At 37.6% G+C, this 20,992-nt stretch overlaps 1 protein-coding gene across 1 annotated transcript; it reads left to right on the top strand.

Moving 5' to 3' along the window:
- The first annotated feature begins 4,465 nt into the window (after positions 1-4,465).
- Positions 4,466-19,605, top strand: TWF1 (twinfilin actin binding protein 1). Its single transcript, XM_055318907.1, has 9 exons — positions 4,466-4,571; positions 7,438-7,515; positions 10,811-10,989; positions 11,967-12,062; positions 13,380-13,484; positions 15,094-15,219; positions 15,688-15,838; positions 16,000-16,121; positions 17,388-19,605. The coding sequence occupies exons 1-9, from the start codon at positions 4,547-4,549 to the stop codon at positions 17,556-17,558; spliced, it is 1,053 nt and encodes a 350-aa protein (XP_055174882.1). The 5' UTR covers positions 4,466-4,546; the 3' UTR covers positions 17,559-19,605.
- Positions 19,606-20,992: the final 1,387 nt, after the last annotated feature.

Below are 20,992 nucleotides of genomic sequence, written 5' to 3'. Positions count from 1 at the left end.
GTTCCCAAACTTTACCAGTTCACGGGGACTTCTGTATCTCACTAAATTTTTTTGCAGTATTCCTAGGTCAAAAGAAATACTGAGCAGTTTATTAAGGAGTCGATTCCAAACAACTTAATATTTATGTACTAGCAACTAAGTAGCTGTTTGAAAAAGTAATACACAAAAATTAAAAGAAGAAATATTTGTTTTTAGGTTTGCTTTTTTAAGATTTTATTTATTTATTTATTAGAGAGAGAGAGCATGAGTAAAGGGGAAGGGCACAGGAAAAGGCAGAGAGTCCCCCCTGAGCAGGGAGCCCTACGTGGGGCTCAATCTCAAGCCCCTAGGGTCATGACCTGAGCCAAAGGTTGACGCTTAACCAGCTAAGCCACCCAGACACCCCTGATTTTAGTTTTAAATAATCACAATTACTTACTAATGGGATGCATGCATCTATTACACATTACACAACTTCCTACCCTCTGGAATTAGATTGACAGTAGCCACTGTCATTTCCTGTTCCTCATTGATTTTCAACCTGTAGTTGCCTTTTATCACAGCAACTACTGAAAATCCAAATTATTCAGGCTAATATTTTGATATCAAGCACTATTGTGTTTCCCTAAAAAATTTATAGTACTGTGGCACTGTCACTGTGGCTGGGGCATCTCAGCACACTTTGTTAATGATGGATTTAAGGAGTGAGACGTAAGAAAGTGTATATAGAAAGTGTAGATGGTATTTATAAGACATTTAGTAAAAGTTTAGGGAAAAAAGCTAGAAGATGTTCAGAAGATTAGCAAAGATATCCTAAAGTTAAATGGAAAAACAAGAAAAAAAATTAAAAGACATATTAGACTACATCAAAATTTAAAACTTCTGGGGATGCCTGGGTGGCTCAGGGCATGATCCCAGGGTCTGGGTTCGAGTCTCTCATCAGGCTCCCTGCGAGGAGCCTAATTTTCCCTCCGCCTATGTCTCTGCCTCTCTGTGTCTCTCATGAATAAATAAATAAAATTTTTTTATTTTTTATTATTTATTTATTTATTATTTTATTAAAATTTTTTAAAAAAATTTAAACTGCGCATGAAAGGACACAATCAATAGAATGAAGAAGAAGCCTACAGAATGGGAGAAAATGTCTGCAAATCATATATCTGATAAGGGGTCAATATCTAGAACATATAAAGTCCTCCTACAACTCAAAAGCAACCTAATTTTAAAATGGGCAAAGAGCTTGACTAGATAGACATCTCTCCAAAGACAAATGGCCAACGAATACATGAAAAGATGCTCAATATCACTAATCATGGAAATGTAAGTCAAATCCACAGTGAATACTACCTCACATCCATTAAGATGACCTCTGTAACAAACAAGCCAAAACGGAAAGTAACAATTGTTGGCAAGGAGGTGGAGAAGCTGGAACCCCTGTGTACTACTGGGGGGAATGTGAAATGGTGCAACTGTTAGGGAAAATAGTATTGAGTTTCCTCAAAAATACTAAAATAGAATGACCACATAATCTAGTACTTCTACTTCTCTTTTATGCCCAAAAGAAGTGAAAGTAGGGACTCAAATAGATATCTGCACACCTATGTTCAAAGCAGTATCATTCACTATAGCCAAAAAGGTAGAAGCAACGCAGATGCCCACTGACAGATGAATGGATGAACAAAATACGGGATGTATACATACAATGAAATATTATCCAGCTGTAAAAAGGAAGGAAATTGCACATGCTACAACATGGATAGATCTTGAGAACATCATGCTAAGCAAAATAAGCCAGTCACAAAAAGAAAAAAAAAAAAAAAGCAGATTCTCCTTACATGTGGTACTAGAGTAGTCAAAATCATAAAGACAGAAAGTGGGATGTTCTTTGCCAGAGCCTGGGGGCTGTGTTGGAAGGGGAGTTGTTTAATGGACACAGGGTTTCAATTTTGTAAAATAAGAAGAGTTCTGGAGGTTGGTTGTGAAATAGGGTGAACGTATTTACCGCTACTGAACTTCACATTTAAAAATAGTGAAGAAGGTAAGTTTTATGTTCTATGTATTTGATCAGAATTTTTTTTTTTTAAAGTTAAGGCAGGAAGTCATGACTGGGCTCAAATCTAAGATGTAAGCAAGAAGGATTAACCAAAGGAACAGGATTTCTACTACAATCTGTTTGCTTACGCAGGTAAAATATATACAGCAGTAGCACTGTATGTATTTCTCCAAAGCTAGTACAATGCCAAACTTTAACCTAATCTGAAATAAACATCATACATAATAAATTAGTGAAATTTAAGTGTATAGTCAATATGGACCAGAAATATTTTCATAAAACATCCTATGAAAGCATTAAAGAAAATCCATTTTCTTTGCATATACATAAAAATAGTAAAATAGAGGAAATTATTTAACTCCATGTAGAAACACTGATGGGCAGTAAAAATGATCATTTTGGCCATGATTTTTATAGCTTAGCAAATATTTTCCCTTCTCAATTCCCGTGTTTTGCTCAGAGGAACTTTGCTGTTTTGAAAACCAGGCACCCAAGGCCCTTGCAGCTTTCAAGTGAGACTCCTCTACTGCCAGAAGATAAGCATTTTTCTGGTGCATTCCAGAGTGGTCCTACCCCACTTAACTGGACTTTCCTATTCTTTGGAGCTGATCATACCATGTTTTTTTCTAAGCATAAGCATGGGATAATTATTTTCCCTTATCAGTACTTTTGAGCGACGCCAACTTCCTTAGGCAATTTTCCCTAGTCACCAGGATATGAATCGGTCAAAAAGTTGAAGAGGAACTCTGCAATTTTCTCTCTGCTCAACAAAGCAATCAAAACTGGAAAATCAGAAAGAACTGTTGAGTCAGGAAGAATTTGGTTAGAATGAAACTCTCCCCCACACTTCTTAAATCCAAACAAGTTACAAAACTCAGACTAAATTTCGCTTATTCTACAGTATGAAGGTCTGTTTGAGAAACAGAGTCCAGATAACAAGAAACAGAACATAGCAACCTCGTTTGCTGTGGTCCTGGCAGAGAAAAAAAAAAAAAAATTGCAAGCCTGATAGTTAATGAAAAAAAAAATGCAAGCCTGGTAGTTAATGAAAAAAAAAAATGCAAGCCTGATAGTTAATGAAAAAAAAACTGCAAGCTTGATAGTTAATGACTAAAAACACATTGTACTTGAAGAGTGACTCTGCTAACTTGCACTTATTGGCTGGAGAAAGTATTTGTTGATAAGCCCATTGTAATTTTGTATATTCGCCAGTTCGAGGCCATAAAAACAAAAGACCCAGTTTTCTAAGGGAGCTATAACCTCGGAGCTGTTAAAAAGCAGTGCGAAAGTATTAAAATTACCTTCGACTTCTCCCTCTGCCTGTATCTCTGCCTCTCTCTCTCTCTATCATGAATAAATAAATAAATCTTAAAATAAAATAAATAAAATAAAATAAAATTACCCTCGAGAAGGAAAACACGTGTTTTGGACAGCAGAGAATTGAAAAGAATGTTTAATACTGTCTGCTGCTGTCTTACAAATTTATCCAAACGAATCCTGAATAATCGGGATGATTAAAAGCCCAGTCCTAAAGCAGAGCAACAATCCTCGTTTGCTCGTGGATGGTAAAACCGACCACAAAGGAGTTTATTCAAGTCAGCTAATCTCACTTCTAATGGCTGTGTCTTTGCGGAACGGAGAGAAAGGAAAACTTGGGTCTCGAAATGTACCCAACTGGGGGGAAAAAAAGAAAAAGAAAAAGAAAAATTAACAGTCTGAGGTTAATTTAAAAGTGTGGCAAATTTTGCTGGGAGACCACCTAGACATTAATTGCCATTTAAAAAAAAAAATGGGGAGGGGGGCACCTGGGTGGCTCAGCGGTGGAGCACCTGCCTTCAGCCCAGGGCGTGACCCTGGGCCCCCGGGATCGAGTCCCACGTCGGGCTCCCTGCACGGAGCCTGCTGCTCCCTCTGCTTGTGTTTCTGCTTTTCTCTCTCTCTCTCTCTCTCTCTCTCTGTCATGAATAAATAAAATTCTTTTTAAAAAACGGGGCAGGCAGTGACCTTTCAGGTCGTATAGGTTACGGGAAGAGTGAACCAAGGAAGCTCCTGAGTGCACTTCTTTTTAAAACTGAAAATGCACGTTCAGTAAAAAGGTCATCTGCACTTTTGAGCATCTTAGCGAAAGGCGGGGGCGACGGGGTCGTCGTCGGGGTCGTCGGGGTCGTCGGGGGAGGGCAGACCGCGGAGGGCAAAGCCATCCCGCCGGCTCTGCAGCGGAGCGGCGGGAGGAGCAGGTGTCCCGGCCGGGCCCCCGGGCGCAGGAGAGCGCGCGTACAGACCTGCGGGCTGCCGAGCGCGACCGGCGGGGAGGCGGGGCGCGGCTTGCCGACGTCAGGGGAGCGCGACCACGCGGTCAGCCTTGCTGGGCGGGGAGGGGCGGGGCGGGGCGGCCGCGCGGGTCGCAGCCCGATGACGCGCGGCGGCCGGCGGCGGAGCCACCACTTCCTGGAGGCGCCGGCCGGGGCCGCTCTCAGCACTTAGCGCCGGAGCCGGGAGCCCGCGGTCGCCGCCATGTCCCATCAGACCGGCATCCAAGGTAACGGCGCCCCGAGCGGCCCGCGGGGGCAGGGGCTCCCGGGAGGGCCCCGGGCGGGCTGCGAGACGAGCAGGGCTGGAGCAGAGCCCCGGGGGGGGAGGGAGCCGGTCTCGGGGGCGGCCCGGTCCCGCGGCGCTCGGGGCCTGCCTGCGGCGCTCCCGGCCCGGCCGCCGCCACGTTCCCGGCCGACGGGAAATTCGCAGAAGCGGGGAGGCAGCTGGTTTCCGAGGAGGCCTGGGCGGAGGGGGCGTGCCTGCCACCGCCCCTGCCCGCAGCCCAACTTTCCGCGGGTCGGTCCGCGGGGGAGACCTGAAGCAGCGGAGGCGGCCGGGCCGGGCTCCTCTAGACAGACGGGCCGGCCCTCCTTTCACTGTGCAGAGGAGATGGTTGCAAGAATTTTTTTCTTTTAAAGATTTTATTTACTTATTCATGAGACACAGAGAGAGAGAGAGAGAGAGAGCGCGGCAGAGACCCAGGCAGAGGGAGGAGCAGGCTCCTCGCAGGGAGCCGGACGCGGGACTCGATCCCGGGTCTCCAGGGTCGTCAGGCCCCGGGCTGAAGGCGGCGCCGACCCGCCGAGCCTCCCGGGCTGCCCCGTTGCAGGATTTTGATTGTAAAGCGAGAGACACCGGAATCTTTCTCGTCCCCGGTTAAAGGCGCTGCCCAGACTCTTCCGCGTTTTCTTCCAAAATGGAAACCTGAGTCTGTGTTCCGAGGAGAAGTCCCGAGTGCGGGATGGGACGCTCGGCCCTTTCTTGGGCGCTCGCTCCCCCGGGACCTGAAGAGGCTGATCTGCGGGGCTGTATCCAGTCACCCCGTGAGGGCACCTGGGGCGTGCAGCTGTGCATCGGCACCTCCATTATTTTCCTGGACTGACAGTGGGCAGTCTGGAGGCGCGCACCCTCATCGCAACCAAATCATGTATCCCCGGGGTCCCTCGCCAGGACCTAACAAGTGCTAGTAATACGAACCCACGCTCTTCCTCTTAATAGGCGACTCATTTTTTTTTTTTCTTCTTCTTCTTTTCTTCCCCAGATGAACATTTACTTGTGTTTTTTGTTCGTAGGAGTCTCTGGCCGCCCCACACCTCTCCCTGCACACACAAACATAAGCAAAATGTGTTTTGCTGCACACACACACACAAAAAAAAAACACAAGCCAAAAAAAAAAAAAGGCACAAAAAACACACAAGCAACTAATTTTTTCCCCCCAGATGAACATTTACTTGTGTTTTTGTTCGTAGGAGTCTCTGGCCGCCCCACACCTGTCCCTGCACACACAAACACAAGCAAAATGTGTTTTGCTGCACATACACACACAAAAAAAAAAAACACAAGCAAAAAAAAAAAAACACAAAAAACACACAAGCAACTAATTTTTTTTCACCAGATGAACATTTACTTGTGTTTTGTTCGTGGGAGCCTCTGGCCGCCCCACACCTCTCCCTGCACACACAAACACAAGCAAAATGTGTTTTGCTGCACACACACACACACACAAAAAAACAAGCAAAAAAAAGGGGGGGAGCATAAAAAACACACAAGCAACTAATTTTTCCCCCCAGATGAACATTTACTTGTGTTTTGTTCGTAGGAGTCTCTGGCCGCCCCACACCCGTCCCTGCACACACAAACACAAGCAAAATGTGTTTTGCTGCACACACACACACAAAAAACACAAGCAAAAAAAAAAAAAAAAAACAAGCAACTAATTTTTTTTCACCAGATGAACATTTACTTGTGTTTTGTTCGTGGGAGCCTCTGGCCGCCCCACACCTCTCCCTGCACACACAAACACAAGCAAAATGTGTTTTGCTGCACACACACACACACACAAAAAAAACACAAGCCAAAAAAAAAAAAGGCACAAAAAACACACAAGCAACTAATTTTTTTCCCCCAGATGAACATTTACTTGTGTTTTGTTCGTAGGAGTCTCTGGCCGCCCCACACCCGTCCCTGCACACACAAACACAAGCAAAATGTGTTTTGCTGCACATACACACAAAAAAACACAAGCAAAAAAAAAAAACAAGCAACTAATTTTTTTTCACCAGATGAACATTTACTTGTGTTTTGTTCGTGGGAGCCTCTGGCCGCCCCACACCTCTCCCTGCACACACAAACAGAAGCAAAATACTCTCAGACCTAAAAGCACCTGTTTTGTTTTGAGTTGGCTTGACATTTAAATATGTAGTTACTGACTTTCGTGTTTGAGCCTGGTAGCAATCACTACCTACATGGTTGTTTTTGCTCTCCTACAACTCAAGAATGAAACCAGAATGAAATTGAAGCTCTATTAGGAACACGAGGATTATTAAATATATATTTGCTTTAGTAAACTTAACTCTAGCTTTTTGAGAGATACGAGTTAGGGAAATACTACCAGAAGTGCAAGCTGGAAGGCACTTTATTGACTTTTTGCGTAATCAGGATGGGATATCAGATATTTACTGTTTTTAATGTGAAAATATAAAAATGAATTATTGAATCTTTATTATAACCCTGAAATTGGGCTAGAAGAGAATGAAAGGTTTTCAGTCAAAAGCAATACAGGTGTTTTTTTCACCCCTATTGGATTTGAGTAACTTTAATATTTTCACTCCCAGTGTTATTTCTGCTTTGGAATTCTCTAGCTAAAACAGATTAGAGTTAATATACTTTTAAGCTATATTAATATTTCTCAGCTGTATACAGTATCCACCGTGTTAAACCTTTAAGTTCTATAGTTTAAATTACTGATATGGGGATGCTACATGATCAAGATTTTTTTCTTTGTATTATAATTCATTTCCTCTCATAGCATTTGGAAGTAGTAACACATAAGTATAAAAAATGGGTTTACTTGTCTTTACCTTTTTCCACAGCAAGTGAAGATGTTAAGGATATCTTTGCCAGAGCAAGAAATGGAAAATACAGACTTCTAAAAATATCTATTGAAAATGGTTAGTTATACATTTTTAAATATTGTTTGTCCTTAGATTATTGAGTATTATATATATATATATATATATATATATATATATATATATTTGAGTATTATATTTTTATATTTCTAATCCATTGTCAGTGATTGGAACTATTAATGCAAAGCAAGTTTAAAGCTTGCCTGTAGGCAACTTGGATCTTGTACATTTGTTCATGTCCCTTTGGCCGCTGCCTGCCCTCTGAATTCTGCAGTTGACTCTCAGTGAAACGGAAAGATACCTTTTTGGTGTGACATTTTGTACTTTTTTGTGTTTCATTTTCTGTATCAGAACCCATTTCTAATGTCAGTGCTTCCATCTCTGGAATGGAAATCAGTAGGCAGGTGATTCCCAGCCCAACAATTACTTGAGAATTGTTACTTAGCAAAGTTAGTTTTGAAGTAGAAACAAAGATTTCAAATTCCCATTTTCTTCACTGGATTGCAGTCTGTACTGGAGAAATGATTCCCCCTTTCTTGTTTTGGGACAAAGTCCTAAGAGTGTAACAAACTATAAATTGATCTGTTCAGAATAATTCTATTAGCGGGGAAATTGATTGGGTGGGAGAATCTTTTAATTTGGCTGTATTTGAATTTGGAAAATTAATATTCTCACAAATGAAAATCTTAAAATACTCCATTGGCCTAATTTCTTAAATAGCTGGAAATATTTCGTTTTGGAAAAATAACTTGTTCTTTTACAAACTGGAAGTAAATTTCATTTACTTTCCATTTTCCACTTATATATTAAAAATACTAGTGTAGGTTGAAAAATATGCAGTTATGTGTGTGTGTGTGTGTGTGTGTATATAAAACCACTCTTGATAGGAATAAACATACACTGTAAAGCAGCATATTTTAGGAATATTGAGCTAAATTTTAAATGCCATCACTTCTGACTAGTTAAGTGAATAAAATGGAAGTTTGTCTAACTAGATCAGTATAGAGGAAAATGACACTCTCCTAATTCATTTTCTGAACTTTTTGTTCTGAGAAAAATTTTTTAAGTAAGGAAATTACAAATAATAAATAAATACTTCCATCTCCTCTTTAATTAACTGCTAATGTTTTATCATATTTGCTTTAGCTCTTTTTATTTTTATTTAAAATTTTTTTTTGCTTTAGCTCTTTTTAAACTTCACATTTTTGTGATATAAGGGCATCCCCTTTAATTTTCTTTTTTTTAAGGATTTTATTTTATTTATTCATGAGAGAGGCAGAGACAGAGGCAGAAGGGGAAGCAGGCTCCATGCAGGGAGCCTGATCGGGACTCGATCCCGGGACCAGGATCACGCCCTGGGCGGAAGGCAGACACCGCTGAGCCACCCAGGCGTACCCGGGTATCCCTTTTAAACAGTTTCGCTTCCTGACTCCTCTTCCTGTGGCAACTATATTAGGACTTTTTATATTTCTGCAGTGTGTTTTTATATGTATCCGTAGATAACATAGTGCTTTTTGAGTTAAGTTCATATAACTTACAGTGCTGTTCTGAGTTTTTAAGTTCATGTAAACTGACATCTTATCCTGCATCCTTTTTTCTGTAAACATTATTTTTTGACAGAGAGCTCACCAATTATTTTTATTTTTTTAAGATTTAAAAAAATTTTTTTTGACTTTTTTTTTTAAAGATTTTATTTATTCGGGGATCCCTGGGTGGCGCAGCGGTTTGGCATCTGCCTTTGGCCCAGGGCGCGATCCTGGAGACCCGGGATCGAATCCCACGTCGGGCTCCCGGTGCATGGAGCCTGCTTCTCCCTCTGCCTGTGTCTCTGCCTCTCTGTGTGTGTGTGTGTGTGTGTGTGTGTGTGTGTGTGTGTGTGTGACTATCATAAATAAATAAAAATTAAAAAAAAAGATTTTATTCATGAGAGAGAGAGGCAGAGACATAGGAGAGAGAGAGAGAGAGGCAGAGACACAGGCAGAGGGAGAAGCAGGCTCCATGCAGGGAGCCTGACACGGGACTCGAACCCGGGTCTCCAGGATCAGGCCCTGGGCTGAAGGCGGTGCTAAACCGCTGAGCCACTGGGGCTGCCCCACAATTATTTTTAAATGTGAATTCATCATACAACTTTGCTACAAATTATGTGATCATTCTCTTATTGATGAACACTTAGGCTACTTGCAGCTGTCACTCTTCTCCTAGAGTGGTGCGGTGAACACTTCTGTATATACGTGCAAAATTCTCTATGCAGAGAACATTCACAATTTAACTTGATTCTGCCAAATGGCTGCACCAACATAAGCTTCTGGACAAAATTTTTCATTTGTAGCACTATGGCCAAATAAGGGCAGCCCGGGTGGCTCAGCAGTTTAGCACCGCCTTCAGCCCAGGACCTGATCCTGGAGACTCAGGATCAAGTCCCATATCAAGCTCCCTGCGTGGAGCCTGCTTCTCCCTCTGCCCCTCCCTCCCTCCCTCTCACTCTCTCTGTCTCTCATGAATAAATAAATAAAATCTTTTAAAAAATACCAACATATGACCAAATAAAAACTTAACCTAGTTTTATTTAATATTTCTTATTGTACAGTTCAGTGTTTCAGAAATTCTGTCTTTGAACCATAATACTTATTTAGTACTTTGTTTTTAAGATTTTATTTATTTTTTTATGAGCGACAGAGAGAGGGGCAGAGACACAGGCAGAGGGAGAAGCAGGCTCCACGCAGGGAGCCCGACATGGGACTCGATCCTGGATCTCCAGGATCACACCCTGGGCCACAGGCGGCACCAAACCGCTGCGCCACCGGGGCTGCCCTATTTAGTACATATTTTGTTGATAACTTAGAGCATAAACATTTTGGAAAATAGGCTATAATCAGCCATTCTTCAACCATCCAGCTCAACTATTTGCTTTTAAATATGAATAAAATTGTATCATATGTTCCTTTCTTGTCATTTTTAAATATAACATTTTACCATGTTACAAAATCTTCATATCTGTTTTCTTAAAGATTTTATTTGAGAGAGAGAGAAAGCAGGGCAGAGGGAGAGGGAGAAGCAAACTCCTTGCTGAGCAGGGAGCCCGACATGGGCCTCAATCCCAGGAACCTGGGATCATGACCTGAGTGGAAGGCAGATGCTTACCAACTAGCCACCCAGGTGCTCCCATATCTGTTTTTAATGCTTTATACCATAATTATTTTTTGTGTTGCAGTCTTTTCTTTTTTAACATCTTGATATGAATGATAATAGATGACTGTGTTATTAATTCTTTTCTTCTTCCTTACCATTTGGTATTTAAAACAATTCATGTGTCTTAAAAAATTCTTCTTCATAGAGAAACTTGTGATTGGATCATATAGTCAGCCTTCAGATTCCTGGGATAAAGATTATGATTCCTTTGTTTTACCCCTACTGGAGGACAAACAACCGTGCTATATATTATTCAGGTTAGATTCTCAGAATGCCCAGGGATATGAATGGATATTTATTGCCTGGTCTCCAGATCATTCTCATGTAAGTAATTTTTTTGTAATTTGTTCTGCTTAATGTTAAATGCTAGCGATCTTTTTTTCTGAAATATTCCTAGGCCAAGAGAAAGTTGAGAAGCAATAGTTATTTCCCATGAAAGGGAATGATCATGAAGAAAATCCTTATATTGGTATTTGGGAGTAATGTACTTAGATTCAGAAGTCTTGACCTTGAAATCAACAGAATTATTTTATTTTAAATTGAAAAATCTTTGGCAATTATATATAAATGACTGTGCTCAGAGTAATACTTTGAATAATTCTGAGAGCTAATCAAAAATTACATTAAATATTAATAGCTACCATTCAAATGGTAGGCAAACACACAATATTTCTTTTAGGAAAGTTGGTTAGTAGACTGATTCAGACTACTGGATTTGACGGTGCAGTATTATAAAGCTATTCCTGTTGGTTGGCAGTTACCTTTAGTAGTTTTTAATAGTTCTGTTAGACTCTTTAATAATAGTTGATATTGTAGTTGTTTTCATCTTTGTATTCCTCATAGAATCGTATATGCCATAGGTATGCCATGAACATTTGAGTCTGAAACAGCTGAGTAACAACTGATCTAGATTTGCTTGGAGTAAAATGTCAGTATCCAGGTTACTTCATTTCAAGTGATGTTTTCTTCTTCGTATTTTAAAGTAGTATTTTAGGTAGTTTTTTTTTTTTTTAAACATTGAATTCATTGAATACTTTGAAAAATGAGTAATTTTTTAAAATTTAGTTTCTCGCTTTTTGTGAAACATGACATATTATAAAGTGAAATCTACCCCAGTAGATGAAGCGTTATGATGGCTATTTGTGCACCTGTATTTCAGCATATTATAGCCCATACACTTCAGCTTTATCACAGTTTATGTTTATGTGCTTGAAGATTTTAATATATTCAGAAAGTACTTTTTTTGCAGTGATAGTTTTCATCTATAAACTGCTAAGTAAACTTTATTACAACTTAACTAGGTTCGTCAAAAAATGTTGTATGCAGCAACAAGAGCAACTCTGAAAAAGGAATTTGGAGGTGGCCACATTAAAGATGAAGTCTTTGGAACAGTAAAGGTACAAAATGTATATTTTTATGTGGATTCCACATGTTGCAATTAAACCAATATAAGAACTCCTAGGTAATCAGTAATTGATATGAAATCAGACTAATGAATCTCTAAGCAGAAGAGAAAATGTTATTATGTATTATATTTCATATGATAAGCAAGTTAACTAAAACACGTATTTACCTTTTTTTTTTTTTTAAGATTTTAAAATTTTTATTTATTCATGAGAGAGGCAGAGACATAGGCAGAGGAAAAGCAGGCTCCCCGTGGGAATCCTGATGTGGAACTCAATTCAGGGACCCCAGGATCATGCCCTAAGCCGAAGGCAGACGCTCAACCACTGAGCCACCCAGGCGTCCTGTGTATTTACCTTTTTAAAATATGTTGGAATCTCCTTTGTTAGTCTTCAGAAACTATCCTATACCTTAGAGATCGTCTAGTTCTACGCCTTATTTATTAGTTCAACCGTTTCACTTTAAGGGAAGGGAAACAGGCTCAGTAAAATGAGAGACCACTTGAAAGAGTAATTTTAAGATATTTTGGACATTTATACCCATGTTGTAGAAGCAGTAACTATGCATATTATTTAAGCCAGGAACATTGAGGCGTGTAATTTATTGGGATAGTTGATTAATTAATACATTTAATTAGTTAAATTGTGATTAAGAACTTACTTTGTTATAAAATGAATGTGGTAAAGACATATTTATACATATATACACAAAATTAAGAAAACTGAAATGTTTCTTCAACAGTAAAATTACCTAGTGGATAGACCACAAGACTGGATGGGGATATTTTGCTTATTCACCAGTAATTGTGAGATGGTCTGGTTTCTCAACTCTTTCTATTCTCAGTCTTCTAAATCACAAAATTCTGATGAAAAAGTCTACCTCTTCAGAATATTTTATTCTTTTAAATAAGAACTACAGTCATTTTCTATGAATAGCTAGAGAAATTATATAATAGAGAATTATATAATAGAGAATTCAGAATCTGAATGTGTTCATTATTGAATAGTTATGGGGCAGACTTCCCCAGGTTAATTATAATTGTCCTATAAACTTGAACATGATCAAGTTCATAATGTGACTGGCATCACCACCATCACACTCATACAAAAGATTTAGTAATTGGAAAACTTAGGAGATGAAGTGTAAATATTCCCCCTTAAAGTTTTTTGAAACCTGTACAATACAGGGCTTTTGAAAAATAAATAGTAATATTTTTCAATCAAAATATTAATAATGTTTTTCTTAAAGTAACTTCATGGAGGTTTTACTTCCAGAGGATAACTAATGACAGTCCATTTCTGTGTTTACAGGAAGATGTATCATTAAATGGATATAAAAAATACTTGCTATCACAATCTTCTCCTGCCCCACTGACTGCAGCTGAGGAAGAATTACGACAGATTAAAATTAATGAGGTAAATTACAGTTTTGATACTCTTGCAAGGTTTTAAGTGAAAAAATATTTTTAATTAGATGTAGAGGTAAGTTAGGTAGCTTACATTTATTCTGTATAGTTTAGAGACAAGACTGTTCAGGAAAAAAATTTAAAATAAATATTAAAATTCATACCAATTTCATAAGTAGTTTTCTCCTGTATTTGTAATCTTTGTTACAGAATAGTATATCTTCCTGTTGACAGCACACCTTTTTTTTAACTTTGTACTTTGAATACTAAAATAAATGGGAAAATGTGTGTTACCCATTTAGTGCAAAGAATCATGTCTAATGAGGTTGCCAAAGTAGGTTTGTTTTGTTACGTTCTATTTTATTACATTATTTTGTTTGGTGACTAAAGAGGATAAAAGGTAAATGCTGTATTTAGTAATTCTAGAAGCTCTATAAATTAACTTCTATGAACACTACTTGGATGCATATATATATATATATATGGGAGATGGTTTTTTTTTGAGTATTTGTTTAACTCAGAGTCAATAACTTTCATCCATATTATAGCTTATATTTCTAATGTGTTCACTGCAGCTGTTCTAATTACAAGTTAAAATAACTACTGTGTTTCTACTGGGATGTTATAGGAAAGAACAGGTAGCAGGAAACAGTATTCATTAGTCTGAGTGACTAATAGGATTCAGTCTGGAAAGTGATTGAATATTATTTCATATTAACCTGATAGCAAGGATCTATCTTTATATTATTTTAACTCAAGTTATTTGAGTGAAGATTTTTATGTGATTTTTTTTTTTACAAGTTTGATAGTTTGTTTTATTCCTTGCAATCAGAGCCCAGAGGATCGTATTGGGGTATGCATTTGCATATGTTCTATGATGTTTTCATTATCCAGTATCATTTATGCTGTAGAATCTCCATTCGTTTTTCTAAAAGTAAAATTTCTATTTGACTTTCTGTTGCAACACTGCAAATGAGACCCTGTAAAAGTCTTAAAACATGTGCATTGAAAGCTTTCTTGAAGTACTCTTTTCTAGTATTTGCTCACCCATGTTCTTAGTAATGTAAGCCCTGAGTTTGGAACTTCTGCAGTAGTATATAATTTGTTGAGCTGTGTTGTGTCTTTGTATACTGTTCGTACTCCTTTCAATTCAATGCATGGTGTTTGTGTTGCATTTTATGTCTAACAGAACAAAGTAAAGTTTGATACATATCACATAATATACCACATGTTCATAAATTTTATCAAATAAAATTTTGTAATTAAAACTTGTAATCTGAGGATACTTGAAACTTGAACTTATATAGTTCATTGCAAATGTGCCAAACCAAACATAAACAACCTCCCCCCAAAGCCCCACTAACACTGCATACTCACTCAAATGTTCACTCCCAGCATTTCATAAAGATGTGTCATGCACTCTGCATGTTGACAGAATGCTAGCAGAACGTGAACAAATGTGAGAAATTACTTACATTTTAAGTTTATAGTATTTTAAGTGTTAGTCATATTAAAATGGGCGAGGGTGGAATGACACTTGATAGAGATTGGGTTTCTTATCTTTGCTGTATGACACTGCTAAGTGCTAAAACTTCAATAAATTAATTTGTCATTCTTAGGTACAAACTGACGTGGGTGTGGACACTAAGCATCAAACACTACAAGGAGTAGCATTTCCTATTTCTCGAGAAGCTTTTCAGGCTTTGGAAAAATTAAGTAACAGACAGCTCAACTATGTGCAATTGGTAAGAGACATGATAATTATTGAAATGGCAGTTCTTTCTGGTGTCTCATGGTTCATATAAGGTTTATTTTTAATGGATTTAAAATTGTTTTGTTTTCTGATTTTTTTAAATTCATTTTCTTAAAACTACAAGACAATATATGTTCACTGTGAAAAGTCAAACCTGTATAAGTTTCCCCTTGTCTGCTAGGTTTTTTTGTTCTGTTTTGTTTTGTTTTGTTTTTTTAAATATTTTATTTACTCATTCATGAGAGAGACAGAGAGAGGCAGAGACACAGGTAGAGGGAGAAGCAGGCTCCATGCAGGGAGTCCGACATGGGACCTGATCCCAGGACCCCGGGATCACGCCCTGGGCTGAAGGCGGGTGCTAAACCGCTGAGCCACCCAGGCGTCCCTCTGCTAGTTTTTTTTTGTTACAATTTTTAAATTGCTGTGTATCTGTTTTAATGAAGCTATTTCTTATTGACAGGAAATAGATATAAAAAATGAAATTATAATTTTGGCCAACACAACAAATACAGAACTAAAAGATTTGCCAAAGAGGATTCCCAAGGATTCAGCACGTTACCATTTCTTCCTGTATAAACATTCCCATGAAGGAGACTATTTGGAGTCCATAGGTATATAATATATTGCTTTAACATGTTACTTTCAGTTGGCTTTTTGGTATTTTAATACTGTATTCTCACTCTTGCCCAGAAGACTTAGCTATAATTCTGTGAAGTTTAGTATTTGTTTTAATTGTTGTAATGCTAATTGTATTTATTATTTTGATTTACAGTTTTTATTTATTCAATGCCTGGATACACATGCAGTATAAGAGAACGGATGTTATATTCTAGCTGCAAGAGTCCTCTGCTAGAAATTGTAGAAAGACAACTACAAATGGATGTCATTAGAAAGGTAAAATTACCTATTTATTTTTAAATTTCAGTATTTGTTAGATCTTTATTGTATTTTTCATGTAGTTCATGATGTATCATGATTTATTAATGAAAGTATTTTTTTTCTTGTTCTCATCATAAATCTTCAGGGTCTCCTTTACTCTAAGTGCCTGGGGAAGATCTATCATTGCTCCAGGCTCCTTATAGATGTGTGCTAATATGCAGCCATTAAGCTACATGTGGCTATTTAAATTTAAATATAAATTAAAATTAAATAAAATTTAAATTCAGTTTCTTAATCACACTAGCCATATTTCAAGTGTTTGTAGCTACAAGTGGCTAGTGGCTACTGTATTGGAAAGTGCAGAATTTAGAGAACATTTCCATATTGCAGAAAATTCTGGACAGTGCTGCTAGATCTACATACCTATGCTTGTCTCAACACTTGCTATTAATAAGGAACTAGAATCTCCATTTGTAACTGAACCATGGGATGGTTGAGAATCTAGTTGTTGAATAAGGAGGGAACGGGCATAAACATTTGCATTTGGGGAGCTAAGCTACCAATTTAATTAAATTTATTTTCTTAAATGCAAATGAGGCATGGGTAAAGATGTGGTTTATTCTTGAACCCTTCAACCCATTAAAACACACATCCCTACAAACTGCCAGTGTATTGGGTACTAATCCTTTATGCCTTTTTTTTTTTTTTCTCTTTATGCTTTTTAAGATCTGAAGGTATAGCAGAGACTGGCTGACTTTTTCTACTATAAGACCAGATAGTAAATACTCTGTTTCACCAGGCTACATATGGTCTTTGTTACATACTCTTGTTTGTTTTATTATTTTATGTTTATAGCCTTGTAAAAATGTAAAGCACTTCTTAATTTGGGTTAAATTTGGCCCTGTTCTAGAGTAATTTCAAGTGACTCAAGTAACAAAGGCGCTAATGAGTAATGTTTCTTGGATATGTATAGTGTACCAAAGCAGAGCAACTTGAGAATATAGTGGTGGCTTCTTATATATTAGGTAGAAGAAGAAAGAGGAACCAAATAGAAAATGATTATTGCTGATTATGTGTTCAGGTAACTCACAACCCCAGGGAGGGGTTTCCCTCCCCAAAAAATGTGAAAGTGAAACTATTTACATATGGTCCTTGATACTCTCCTGCTAGAATAGGTGTTACATATTTATTACACCTGAAAACTGGCACCATGCTTGCACTAGGTTTTGAATGTTGTCTTTTTCGTATAGTATCACGCTTTACCAATTCCATCTCTTACAGATTGAGATAGACAATGGGGATGAGTTGACAGCAGACTTTCTTTATGAAGAAGTACACCCAAAGCAGCATGCACATAAGCAGAGTTTTGCAAAACCAAAAGGTCCTGCAGGAAAAAGAGGAATTCGAAGACTTATAAGGGGTCCAGCTGAAAGTGAAGCCGCTGCTGATTAAAGTCATTGTATTAGGCATTACAATACTAGTTTTTTAAAAATCCAGCTTTTAGTACAGGAGAACTGAAATCATTCCATGTTGATACATAGTAGGGGAAAAATTGTACTTTTTGAAAAATAGCACTTTTCACTTCTGTGTGTTTTTAAAATTAAGGTTGTAGAAGACTCATGATTTCTATTTTTGAGTTACAGGTAGAAAAGCGTTCAACATAGTGATGTTTAATTTTGTCACACTCTTTTCACAGAGTAATAGTGATTCCATACTTTCACACACTTCTTAAAATTTTATACAGTTGGGCCAGTTCCAGAAAGTCTAATGTTTCAAAATAAGATACACTCCTTACTACTTTTTAGTGAGACATCAAGTTTTTTCTTGAAGGGAGAAAGACCTTAAAGTATTCATACCACTAAATGAATATGTTAAGGACCAGGTTAGATTATTTTCTCAGCTGAGAACCTAGTGTGCCTAGGTAAAGGTAAAACGTTGCTGACTCTGAGAAGCAGTGCTCTCAGACTGTGGGATCATGTCTGCAACTTTTAGAAACCGTGCTTTATTGCAGCAGTCTTTTCTATTTGACTTTTTTGGTTTTTTAAATGGCATTAAAATTTCAGAAGATCAGTTCATTCTGAAACCTTAAAGGTACCATATATTTTCTATACTGCAGGATTTCTGATGACGTTGAAAGACATTTAAACAGCTTTAGTAAATTCTCTTTCTAGTGCTTTAAAAAAGTTTCATTTTCAAAAGTAAGTCATTCCATTATAAGTAGTTTGAGGCCAAATATTTATGTTCAGATTGAATATTAAATTAATATTAAAAAAAAAAACTAAAGTCAATAATGTTGAAAAAGTCTTAAACATCAAGATTGATTTTTCTCCAGAACCATATATTAATAGGCAGATTATTATGTTCTTTATTACTTTTGAGCAAATAGTCAGATTTCATAAAATTGAAAGTCCTAGTACTTAATCAGCCTAACACAAATTAAACACTAAGGAATCTTGTTTCAATTTATATCTTATTTCAGAGCACATTTAACTGTTTTAAAGGTTTGCATTTTCAGTACAACCCATAGAAATTTTGAGCCTTTTTTTTTTTTTTTTTTTTTTTTTTTTTTTTTTTTTGGATACTTGAAATAGGGAAGGAGTTAGGACACTTCGTCATGTTAAATCTGATAAACCTGCTGCAAGAGCCATAACTTTGAGGAGTTTTCTAAATGAACTGTGGGGATCCAGGATTTAGAATTTCTTGATCTAAACTTTATGCTGCATAAAACATTAGAAATGCACATTTCATAGTATAAAATATGAAACACATTTTATACCTTATTATCTAAGGTACTATATGCACCTTTCAAAAATTCAATGTGTGTTCAAGTAAAGCCTATTAGAATAATTATGGGTTGACAGGATTTTTTTTCTAGACTTAAGGGTATTTGTGTGGAGTTTGTTTGTTTACAAATAATCAGACTATACTATTTAAACATGCAAAGTGATTGGCAGTAATGTTGCACTTGTTTACTAAAGATACACTTTAGGTTGTTTCATGGGTGCCCACATAGACACACGCGCGGCGCGCGCGCGCGCACACACACACACACACACACACACACACACTACTGCATTGAGAATCCTAGAGCTGCATTGCAGACCATAGCTGAAGCTGTATTTTCAATCAGAAAGAATGTAAAACCTGTCATAAAGGTATAAAATTAATTTGGTAGTGAATGTTTTTCTGTACCATTCGTGTGCAATTATAGTCTAAATTCTACTACACTACATGAAAGAAAATGGACATTCCAGAATATAGATGTGATTATATAGTCTTAAACTAATTATTATTAAACCAAGATTGCTGAAAATCAGTGATGCATTTGTTATAGAGTATAACTCATTGTTTACAGGATGTTTTAGGTGACATCATCATAACAATAGAAGGTGATTAAAGTATTCCCAGTAAATTTATATAGCAGTGAAGAATTACATGCCTTCTATGGACATTTTATAAAAGTGCATTTTATATTGCAATAAATTTTTTTCTCTTTAAATTGTGTACTAAGTTGTTTTCTAGCATAGGGTTTTTTTTTTTAAATGTTTGGATAATTCTGCATAGTGCAATGTCTGGTAGTAGGTTAGAAATCCCATTGATCTATGTATTTGTTAATTCACCTATCTAAATCAAGGATTTCAAATATTTTGCATCCTACGCATGTTGTGTCAACAGAGTGCTTAATTTAGATTAGAACTTTCTACTGCTGCAGCAATAATGAAAATGAAATGAGTTACACAGTTACTACTGTGATAAAAGCACCCCTGAACAATAGTGACCAACATACTTGTTGCTGAACTCTTAAGATACTTGCCACCCATCCAACAGTTATTTAATGCACTCCGTGTACAATTCACTACCAAACTGATCTTTTTATTAGAGTTAAATTACAAAAGATGGAAAGTTGTCCCTAAAAGGGCTGATTTTAGAAACTTGTAAATAGAGTTCAAAGTTCTTTAAGACCTTTCTACTTAGAACTATAATGAGCCTGAGACACATACTGTAGTTGGGTACATATCCTTTGCATACACAGCCATACATTATAAGGATAAGAGGTTTTGTTTTACAAAGTACTGGTTCTGGGGTTTTATATACAGAGATTTTGATAAAATAGGTGGATGCAGTAATTCCATAGTTTCATAAATGAGTCATGTGATACCATGACTGGTTACAGTTTGCCTTATGATATAATTTTTTTTTTCTTTTTCTATCCAGTCAACAAACTTCTTTCACACTGTGTGCTGCTATAGAGTAGTTACCAATAAAGGTAACATCTACAGAATAAAATCTGGTTCTTGCTGTTCGTTGCCCGTTAGCTTCTGCATGACTTGGCCCATGGCTTTCTCCACCTTAGTCATTGGGCTCCAGTTCATTAGCCGTTTGCTAATGAAATTAGACCAAGCATGTTGCTGCCTCAGGAGCACTGAATGTACTGTTCCCACACTGGATTACTAATCCAGTGTCTACATGTCTTCCTCCACTTAACTCAGATCTTTGCTGAAGTGTCATCTTTAAGAAGTCTTCCCAGACATCCAAATCTGATTGTATGCCCTATCCCTCTCACCTTAATCCTTCCTTTTAATTCAAAGCATTTAGGAGTTACATATTTATGCATATTGTTTGGCTCCTCCACTGAAATACAAGCTCAAGGAGGGGAAGGGCCTTGTTTTTATTCACTGTGACATCCTTAGCACCTAAAACAGTGTCTAAGACATAGTGGATATTTTACCAAATGAAGAAAATGACAGATTTTACCTTTCCCTGAAGAACAGTGGGGAAAGAAGTGCACTCCAGCAGGGGTAGGTAGCACAGCGGCTCTGGCCTTCAGCACTGCACTTTGGTCAGAGCAAATGTCACTAGCACGAACAGAGCCTCTTGTCCTCTGG

Source organism: Nyctereutes procyonoides, unplaced genomic scaffold, assembly GCF_905146905.1.
Source record: "Nyctereutes procyonoides isolate TBG_1078 unplaced genomic scaffold, NYPRO_anot_genome, whole genome shotgun sequence".
NCBI classification, from domain to species: Eukaryota; Metazoa; Chordata; class Mammalia; order Carnivora; family Canidae; genus Nyctereutes; species Nyctereutes procyonoides.
This window is presented reverse-complemented; position numbering and strand designations above follow the sequence as displayed.

Excerpts from the sequence above, each read along its gene's own strand:
- TWF1 (XM_055318907.1), top strand. The coding sequence starts at position 4,547 with ATGTCCCATCAGACCGGCATCCAAG. Across the intron at positions 4,572-7,437 it reads CCATCAGACCGGCATCCAAG|CAAGTGAAGATGTTAAGGAT; the intron begins GTAACGGCGCCC and ends CTTTTTCCACAG. Across the intron at positions 13,485-15,093 it reads GACAGATTAAAATTAATGAG|GTACAAACTGACGTGGGTGT; the intron begins GTAAATTACAGT and ends TGTCATTCTTAG.